The 9,899-nt window shown below is 50.0% G+C and overlaps 3 protein-coding genes across 3 annotated transcripts; 1 reads left to right on the plus strand and 2 right to left on the minus strand.

The window, feature by feature from the left end:
- Nucleotides 1-287: 287 nt before the first annotated feature.
- Nucleotides 288-1,977, minus strand: N7466_002472 (uncharacterized protein; the record flags this gene model as incomplete). The annotated part of the gene is made up of 3 exons (XM_057161870.1): nt 288-1,445; nt 1,532-1,845; nt 1,902-1,977. The coding sequence occupies 3 exons, from the start codon at nt 1,975-1,977 to the stop codon at nt 288-290; spliced, it is 1,548 nt and encodes a 515-aa protein (XP_057025155.1).
- A 1,092-nt stretch (nt 1,978-3,069) lies between these two features.
- N7466_002473 (MCM DNA helicase complex subunit MCM6) lies at nt 3,070-6,012 on the plus strand (the record flags this gene model as incomplete). The annotated part of the gene is made up of 2 exons (XM_057161871.1): nt 3,070-5,823; nt 5,884-6,012. The coding sequence occupies 2 exons, from the start codon at nt 3,070-3,072 to the stop codon at nt 6,010-6,012; spliced, it is 2,883 nt and encodes a 960-aa protein (XP_057025156.1).
- Nucleotides 6,013-7,639: 1,627 nt separating this feature from the next.
- On the minus strand, nt 7,640-8,934 carry N7466_002474 (NAD(P)-dependent alcohol dehydrogenase; the record flags this gene model as incomplete). The annotated part of the gene is made up of 3 exons (XM_057161872.1): nt 7,640-7,702; nt 7,783-8,163; nt 8,293-8,934. 3 exons carry the CDS (start codon nt 8,932-8,934, stop codon nt 7,640-7,642), a joined length of 1,086 nt encoding a protein of 361 aa, XP_057025157.1.
- Between the last annotated feature and the right edge of the window lie 965 nt (nt 8,935-9,899).

Here is a 9,899-nt window from a genome sequence, read left to right on the forward strand (position 1 = left end):
ACACCCGCGCACGGCCATGGTTCGGCTTTCAGCTCTATGACGATTACACTTGTCCTGGTTGTCGGGTCCCGCCAAGCCCACGTTCGACCCATGTTTAAGTGGCCTATAGCTATAGCAAAATCTTGCAATCGGTTTTAGACTACATGGGGCCACGCAAGCAAAAACCCAAAATCCTTGTACGGTATGTGATCGATCTCTGATCGATCTTGTGCGGAGCGATTGCATTGAACTTGTTTTAATTTTTTTGGTCTTTTCTCTTTTTTTTTGGCTTTGACTTGCTTTCTCTTTCATTGTACATGGCTACTTGTATTTAACTGGACGTCCCCTTGGAACATGTCCACGCCGCGGATCGGAGGGCGTAGTGTCAAAAAGCTCATCAAGATCTCGTTAAAATGAAACTGAAGATCCGGTCGGAGCTGTCGATGGGATCTTACCATCTCACCCACTGACCATGCACGCTCAGGGTTTCGTAGGTCGGGCTCGCAACCTTGTTCGAGCAATAGCCACAGTAGAGTTTCGCAGGCCGGGTGTCGGTCCAATTGATGTTGTGCGACTAGGGCATTGAGATAGATCAAAAACCTCACAGTCTTATCGGCCGAGTCTTTGAATTCCCACAGAGCGGCAGTGATATAGATAAGAGCAGCCGTCCGACTGACTTCCTGAGTTTGAGGGTCACGGACCACGTACATGCGCGACGCGTGTGGCACTTGTGAGGGCCGTGGTCCACTCGAAAGTAAGGAGAAGAGTGGACACTCCATTTGAAATACGTCGCGTCTATGCGGTGCATGTGTAAGAAACTCTGGGGTGCTGTGTTGTCGCATAATATCTTCGGCGGCGCGTAGAAACGCCACTGACCATGGCGGGGCCCTCGAAGCAACCTCTGTAAGTGCCGGTGGTGGCACAATGAGCCGAACATAATGGACGAATGCTTCCACCGGAAGATTAATGCCAGCGCGCGGACGCATGATTCGTACGGCATGATCCAGGTAGCCTTGAGCTACTGGGTTATGTCCGAATCGATCCTCCCCGAGAGCCATGCCCGCTAGGGCCATAGCTAGGTAATCTTCGTTGACCGGTAATGCCCCCGTAGTCGCATCCTGAATATTCTTTAACGCCTGGGAAACATATCGCTGAACTTCCTTGCTGTCCGGGGTTTCATGAATCTGACCCTTCCACCGGGCACAGTAAGTCAGGATGACCGCCTGGAAAGCAACTGGGTGCCCCATGGCGGTTCTAAACATCTGGTCTTTTATGTAGGTGTTCTGACCCGACCAGTATTGTAACTTGCTCGTCCAATACTCGGCAAGTTCCGCATCTTCGGGGCTCTGTGTAAATGGGACACTTGAGAGTGGATCCCTTCGAGATATATCGATCGTCCTCGGCGCGATGAGTTCCAAAGGTGCTGATTGCGCGTATGGCTTGACTGGCGAAAATCGGATGGGAAGCTGGATATTGTGAGCTGGATGAGCACTTATAATTGCCCTAGGGCAACGGGAAATCTTCCCCCGCAGACCAAGTAGGTGGTTCATACCGAAGAGTCCTGCTCGATCGATGCTCCTGCGTGGGCCGATGTGACATCCTGCTTATTATCTGTACTATACGCCGGGTCCTCCCTGGCCTGCCAGGAGTTCAATTCTTGGATCTGCTCCGGGGGTATCGTGCCGTGAGACATCTTGCGTTGCTTTCGTTTCTCTTGGACGTGGTGTCGCATAACGTGGGCGCGTTTTTCCTTTGAGGACGAGCTCGAGTCGACAAAGTAGAACATCTGATTCTTCGCCGGGTTTTCCGAGTTGGCCGGCCGTCGGCGTCTTCTTGCTTTGGCTCCATTGGCATCGTTCGCAGGCCCTATATAATGATGAGTTTTCATGGTGTTGGACAACTTTGCGCCAGGGCTAGCCTACCCGGAACATCCGGCGCAATGACCGGTGAGGCCTCTGAATTGGCCTCTGAATCGACCTGGCGGTCACTGCTTGACATTTCGTGATGGTTGAGAGTTGAGTTAAGTTAAGCGCAGCCACTACAGCATGCCGAACCCACGGATCACCAAAGTTCCTCCAGCCTTAGAACCTGAGATTTAGGAATCATCGCAGGCTCTGAATCAAGAAATGGATCGTTCAAGGGTGCAGTAGTGCACACCCGGCAGGGTTGAAGTGGCGGATAACGCTAGACTAGGCAGGCGATTATATTGACGGCAATGCAAGGCGATGCGGATGATGCAGAGATAGTGCTTCCGACGGAAGATTCGGCGGGGGGCAAACACGCTTCCTTTCGGCCGTGTGAAGGCAATGCCAATCGAAAAACAAGAAAGAAAGGGGGGGGAAGAAGGGGGGGGAGGGGTGTTCAATACGAGATAGATGAAAAGTTTAAGAAAGGAGAGAGTCGCAAGTTTAGTAACATTATAATAATCAGCACCTAATCAAGTCTCGAAAGTCCCGAGTTAACTCCCCGAAGACCCAGCGGAGGGGGGAATGCTATCTGGGTTTAACCTAACGGAGGCTCAGCAACGCCTGTTCCAAGTGGATCCTTCCATTTTGGCAACCGAAAGAAGAAGTTGATCCTTGTTTTTCAAAGGGGTGGAAGGTTGAAGAAGCGATCTGGTTGGCTGGCAATCTCAACCTTCCGAAGTGACCGGGCTTCGTTCGGCTTAGGGTGGAACTTTGAGAAGTTTGCTCCTATTACTGGTTTGGGGAAGGTGCCACTGCCACGTGGCCACGGTCACATGATCCACGGCCCGTGACGTGATTGGAAACCTTGAAGCCTTAAAGTTAGGAGCCTTGCAGCCTTGCAGCCTTTAAATCCTGATGACCTAAGAAAGAAAACCACTTAACGCGTAGAAAAGGAAGGGACGCGACGTGGACGCGTTCCCGAAAAACGAGTTGGCCCCTGTCAATGTGCTTGTGTTTCTATTGATGAGATCTTTCTCTCCCTCTTCCTCTTGTATCCCACTTCCTCCCCCCACCCCCCTCCTCCTCTCTCCCCTCTCTTCTGTTTTATATCCCGGCATTTTTGAGAGCTTAATTTTTTTTTTAATTCTGGCCTCAATTGTAGGCCCTTTACGCTCTCTCAATCATGTCTACCCTATTTGAAGCCGTTCTTCAATCCGAGCAAGGGCCCGGGTCGAGCGCCCGTGAACATTATCGATCCGATAACCTTCCCAGCTCTCGCCGCTCAGAAAGCAATGGTCCCCATAGTGATATGAACAATTTCCCAGATGATCAAGTTGTCGGAGCAGGCACCTCAACAGCCAGCCGGCTACGGAATCCCTACACCGCAGGCCCCCCGCCCGTGATTGATGAGGCTGGAGAGAAGGTTCAGCAAGCATTCCAAAAACTGCTCGAGACATTCATGGAGGAGCCTTCATCATCTGCTCCACCATCATCGGGCGGGATTCTGAGCGACAAGTACTATGTCGCCCAAATCAAGGGCATGAAAAAATTCGAACTCTCCACCCTGTACGTGGATTTCAACCACCTGAGTGCTTGGGAGAACCCCATTCTGGCCACCGCCATTTCCGAGCAATACTACCGTTTCCTCCCTTATCTTACCAAGGCGCTTCACAATCTGGTCGCCAAATATGAACCGGAATACTTTGTGTCGCATCGCATGGCCTCGACCGCCTCCACCAACGCCAGTGTCTCGGTGGCCTCCGCCTACGCCGGTGTCACAGAAAACCGCGAATTGGATAGCCAAATTCGTGGAAAGACTCGCCATCAACAAACCGACAAGTTGTTCGCCTTGGCTTTTTACAACTTGCCATTGATCTCCCGACTCCGACAACTTCGTACCAAACAGATCGGAGCTTTGCTGTCGGTCTCCGGAACCGTCACCAGAACCTCTGAGATCAGACCCGAGCTGTCACTCGGTACCTTCATCTGTGAGGCTTGCAAGACTGTTGTGCCCAACGTGGAGCAAATCTTCAAATACACCGAGCCCCCAGAGTGTCCAAACTCAGTCTGTGGTAACCGTAATGGTTGGCGCTTAGACATCGGCAAGAGTACCTTTGTCGATTGGCAGAAAGTTAAGCTTCAAGAGTCGTCCCACGAAATCCCGACCGGAAGTATGCCTCGCACGATGGATGTCATCCTCAGAGGTGAGATGGTTGACCGCTCCAAGGCCGGTGAGCGATGCATCTTCACTGGTACCTTGATTGTTGTCCCCGACGTGAGCCAACTTGGATTGCCCGGTGTGCGTCCTGAGGCGGTTCGTGATAATGCCTCTTTCCGCGGCAGCGAGGTGGGAGGCGGTGGTGTCTCTGGTTTGAAAGCTCTCGGTGTCCGCGATCTGACTTACCGACTGGCTTTCCTTGCAACCATGGTCACCCCTGATACTTCCACCCCTGGTCAGAAGCCCGAACAGCAACTCAATGGCCAATCAAACAACATTCTAGCCTCTTTGAACCAAAACACCGACCCCGACATGAACGAAGACAAGGCTCAAGAGGCCTTCCTCCAAAGTCTTACTCCGATGGAGGTTCAGGACTTGAAGACCCTGGTCCACTCAGAGTATATTTATTCACGATTGGTTGACTCGATTGCCCCCATGATTTGGGGCCATCGTCAGATTAAGAAGGGTCTATTGCTGCAACTAATTGGTGGTGTCAGCAAGAAGACCTCCGCCGAGAGCCTTCAGCTGCGTGGTGACATCAACGTTTGTATTGTCGGTGACCCATCCACCAGTAAGAGTCAGTTCTTGAAATACATTTGCTCCCTGCATCCCCGTGCGGTCTACACCAGTGGTAAAGCCTCTTCGGCTGCTGGTTTGACAGCTTCGGTTGTGAAGGATGCTGAGACTGGCGAGTTCACCATTGAAGCCGGTGCGCTGATGCTGGCCAACGGAGGTGGTATCTGTGCCATTGATGAATTTGACAAAATGGACATTGCCGACCAGGTTGCCATTCACGAAGCCATGGAACAGCAGACCATTTCTATTGCCAAGGCCGGTATTCACACCACTTTGAATGCCCGTGCCTCCATTCTCGCCGCCGCCAACCCTATTGGCGGTCGTTACGACCCGAAGCAAACCTTGCGCCAGAACTTAAACTTCAGCGCACCCATCATGAGTCGATTCGATGTGTTCTTCGTCGTCCGCGATGAGCCCAAGGAGCATGTGGACCGCAACCTAGCCGAGCATATCGTCAACGTGCACATGAATCGTGACGAGGCAGTTGAGCCCGAGCTGAGCACTGAGCAGCTGCAGCGCTACATCCAGTTCGCGCGTACTTTCCGCCCCGTTTTCACCGACGAGGCCAAGAGTCTCCTCGTCGAGAAGTACAAGGAGCTCCGCGCCAACGACGCACAGGGTGGTATGGGTCGCTCATCCTACCGCATTACTGTCCGTCAGCTCGAGTCCCTGATTCGTCTTTCCGAGGCCGTTGCAAAGGCCAACTGTGTGGAAGAGGTTATTCCCAAGTTCGTTATTGAGGCCTACGATCTCCTTCGCCAGAGTATCGTTACTGTCGAGAAAGACGACGTGGAGATGGATGACGATGCACCTGCTGCTGCCGCCGCTGATGATGACGAGGATCAAGAGATGGCAGACCGTGATCGCGATGGTGACAGCCCCATGCGTGGAGAGGAGGAAGAGGCCCCCGCCCAGCCTAAGCCGGAGCGCACGAAGACCAAGATCACATACGACAAGTACGCGAAGATCCTGAACCTCATTGTGCGCCGAGTCCGTGAGGATGAGGTCAACCAAGGAGAAGGTGTTGAGCAAGAGGACCTGATTCTATGGTACCTGGAGCAAATCGAAGGCGAGATGGATACTCAGGAGGATTATGTTCGTGAACGAGAGCTGGTCACCAAGGTGATGAAGCGTATGGTCAAGGTATGTTGTCTCTTTGTTCCTACACTTTTAAAGCTAATCACTAATCACCACTTAATTTAGGAACGCGTTCTGCTCCGCATCGCATCTGACTTGATGGAAGGAGAGGGCAGAGACGTGCACCCCAGTCAAGCCGACTCGGAGAAGATCCTCTATGTGCTGCATCCTAACTGCGCCTTCGAGGAGATGTGAAGTGCTGCGTCAGCGCCACATGTCTAAGCAAACCTATTCTTGTTGTTTATTTCCTGGGATCGGTCATTTTTTAGCATTTTCAGGTTGGATTACAAAGGAGCTAAGGGGTCATGAGTGATGATATCCGTTTTGTTTTGTTTGTCTTTTTTTGGCGGCTTTATAGTGATTGATAGAGCAAAAATCTTTAATTCAGAGCCAGATATCTTGAATTGAAGCAACTTTAAAACAAAACCAGTGCGCATCGTACTAGGTAGCAAGTACTCCAGGGCTATACGCCAAAAGCTCCCTTTGAACATTGAGCATCCGACCAAACCTTGAAACTATCTATCTATGTAATATATAGCCATCCTTTTGGTCCCAAAGCCTTATGTCTCCCATTGGGCATCTCCCATTGGGCACATATGTCGCAGAATGAGAATGAGCCACACGGCTATTACTTTCGTTCTTGACCCTCTCAACCCACTGTGGAGTCATCGCATCATGGTACTTCTCCCACAACAGAGGCAAAAAACACACGTCCTGCACACAGTATTTCATGATTTCATCCGCAAGCGGACGCTTATTGAAGACCTCATACGACCCACCATGTTCTGGTGCAAACAGCTTAAGCCCAGCATTCTTGTTAGACTTCCAATCTCTTCTTTCCCGGTCGCTCATCGGCCCATCGTGCTCTATGCACCTCGCTAGTCCATTTACCAATCTTCTTTGGCAACCCTTGCGAGCCGCGAGCTCCATCAGTTGCAGATCCTGGACACCGCCCAGTCTAACTTGATAGTGCGCGAACAGGGCGTCCGAGTCGTTGCGCACATCGTGGAAGACTTTTGGGATGGAATGCGATTCAAGAACGGACTGCAGGGTTAGTTTTGAACCTGGTGGTCCTGGGGTGGAGAACGCTCTTTCCTTTAGCGTGTGGATGTCCACTACGTATGTTCGGCCGAGTGGAAGGATGAATATTTGAATTAGGGATATCGTGCCGTGTCGGCAGAGGTTTATACCTTCCAGGTCCAGATATAAAGATGGAGGATCAACGGGCAGGTTTTTCAGGGCTTGTAATAGCTCCTCTATGCCGGTGGGAGTGTCAACGAATACGACCGTGGGGGTTTCTTCAATTTTCAACTGTTTGGAAAAGGAAGATATAAGTTCTGCCGGTTCTATCTGCGTGTTGGCAGATACGCCAAGTGGTGGTTGAGGCGGCGCTTGAGCGTCGCCCGTTATTTCCACCACGCTGGCTGCTACAGTTTTATCGCTTTTGTTGATCGAAGCTTTGTGTATGTATTAAATTCTGTCTGCTGCATTTTTTGAGGCATTTTGTACTTACTAGACATGTTGCGATGAAAGGCACTTCGGATGTGGATTTGGCAAGTTGATTGAGCTTAATTATTTGGATGATATGGCTACAATTTACTAGTATCATGTGAGCTGTACACGTCAGTTTGATCCGTACTAGTAGAAATTCGTAATCAACTTCCAAGGTTATTAACGTTAGCGAAACTTAAGCCATGATTGGATGAATTTACTGTCCCAAAAAGGTAAAAAATCTTGAAAACTTGTCCCGGTGTAATTATGTACAGTGTACTAGGATCGGGTAGTGACCTTGCAAGTAAATAGTGGAAATACTTAGAAAATCCTACTTATTAATCTTGACAATTACCTTGCCTTTTGCTCGCTGGGAATGAAGCCTTTCGTATGCCTGGATAATTTCTTAGTACTCGCATAAAATGAATTCACCTTTGTGGTGAGCTCCCGACTAATAATAAAAATTTTGCATACCTTCATTGCATCTGCCATCTCCCACGTCGAGTCAATAACAGGCGTCAAAACTCCATCTTGGACCAACTTCTTCAGCCGAATCATGACCTCCACCCCAGGCGTCCCACTGATCATCGTATAGGACCGAGGCGTACCGCCCAACCAAGCCGGCCAAAGCAAATTCAAAAACATCGCCCAGGCAAAGCTCAGCAAACTCCCAGTAGCCGACTGAACCTGCATAGCACCGATATTAACAAACCGGCCTCCCTCGCGCAGGTAGCGAGGAGAACTGGTATAAAGCTCTTGAATACCTATCGTGTCTATGATAGCATCGAAACGAGTCTCGGAATGCTCGCTGGATAGGTATTCATGCAGCGGATCATGTCGCCGGTAGTCAATAACCTAGAAGAGAAGAAGTACATATACTCGTCAGCAACAAAGACGTGGAAAAGGTAACCCACACCTTCTTGGCCTAATATGCACATATCCCGGAAAACCATGTACTGTATTCAGCCACGACATAGTACATACCTCATCAGCCCCTAGCGATTTAACCAAGTCAACGTTCGCCTCTGAACAACTCGAAACAACAACCCCGTTCTCCCCAACTCTCTCCCTCGCAACCTGGACAATCATTGATCCCGTGCCCCCACTCCCCCCATTAACGAAGACCTTCTGCCCCTTCTTAAGCATGGCAGCATCAACAACCTGCACAGCCGTGACTCCATTCCCGCCCAGCGCCGCCGCATGTTCCAGGTCCATGCCGGCGGGCACAACGCTCAGCCGCTCCGCCGGACAAGGGCAATACTCAGCCAACGTACCGAGACCACGCCTTAACATGACGGGGATGGACGTGACTCCGAAAACGGGAGTACCGAGCTGGAGCTCTGGTCGAGACGCAAGCACCTTACTTCCCAGCGCGGCGATTGTGCCGGAGAATTCCAGCTCGGGGATGGCGGTGCCGTCTTTGTAGATCCATGTTGGGAGCATGGGGATCATTGCGCTGGCGCTGGGGGTGAGGCCGCTGTAGGCTACTTTGATTAGGACTTCATTTGGGGGGAGCGTTGAGGGGTTTGGTGTGGGGAAGTTGTCTGTGTGGTGTAGGACGGTGGATATGGGGCCCCGGGTTTGGTAGGACCAGGCTCGCATTTTTGGGAGGATTTCGGAGGTCATTTTTATGGATTGGCGCAAAGGCTTCAAATGTTGTGAACCGTGATCTTATGTTTTTAGGTGTTGTCCGTGGTTCAAATGTTAAGCGGGGGTGATGCTTTTAAGCTGAGAACAGACCAGGTTTGGTTGGAACAAATTTCCTGGAAATAGAAAGAAAGGAGAAGATTGAAAAGGCGCCTGTTAACTCAAAGTCCAGTATGCTGTCACCATGTGGCGTTAACTTCCGGAGACTCGGAGTGTTTTCCATCTATCCCGTCGGCCGAAGTTCGTCCGCGTTCGAAGGATCGGGAATTCGGGATTATTGGGGGATAAGCACCAAGGCGGGAAATTTGTAAAGTGTGCACATGTGGAGAAAGAGTCAAGACTAAGCGCTTGAGTGAGGCTCATGATTACCACAATTGCCCATCTGATAAGAGTTTGTTAGGCAGCGCGCATGGATTTTTTTTTCAAATCCACCATAGTTAAGCCAAACGCTTTTTATATACTTTTTTAATAAAAACCCATTTGAAAATCATCCCATACATTACTTTAATATGAAGATCTGAATTTATATGTTTTTTATTTCAACGTCATTTTGATATACATTCTGACTTGGAGTTGAGGCTGAACCTTGGGCCTGGTGGATCAGATGCCTAGTACTATACCCCTGCTGTGACTTTCAAGGTCACACACGACACCTTCTCTCCTATTCTCCAGCATAAAAAGTATTGAAAAAAAATAAAAATCTGACAGTATCGTCTCTAGACTACTAGAATATATGGTAATCGGTTAAAGAGAGAAAAATGAATATTGGTGGGATAAACTGACGAGGTATTTAGTTCTGAAGCTGTGGATGTATAGACCTCTAGGAAATGTTCCGCAGCTATAACCGAACTGTCTTTTTGAATTCGTTTCCCCACCACCATCACTGATTCAAACTAGCTAATACTTGAGGAAACTAATCATTGAGCCAATCAGAGCTTGTATGA

Source organism: Penicillium verhagenii, assembly GCF_028828195.1.
Source record: "Penicillium verhagenii strain IBT 33310 chromosome Unknown utg000003l_segment0_segment0, whole genome shotgun sequence".
Lineage (NCBI taxonomy): Eukaryota > Fungi > Ascomycota > Eurotiomycetes > Eurotiales > Aspergillaceae > Penicillium > Penicillium verhagenii.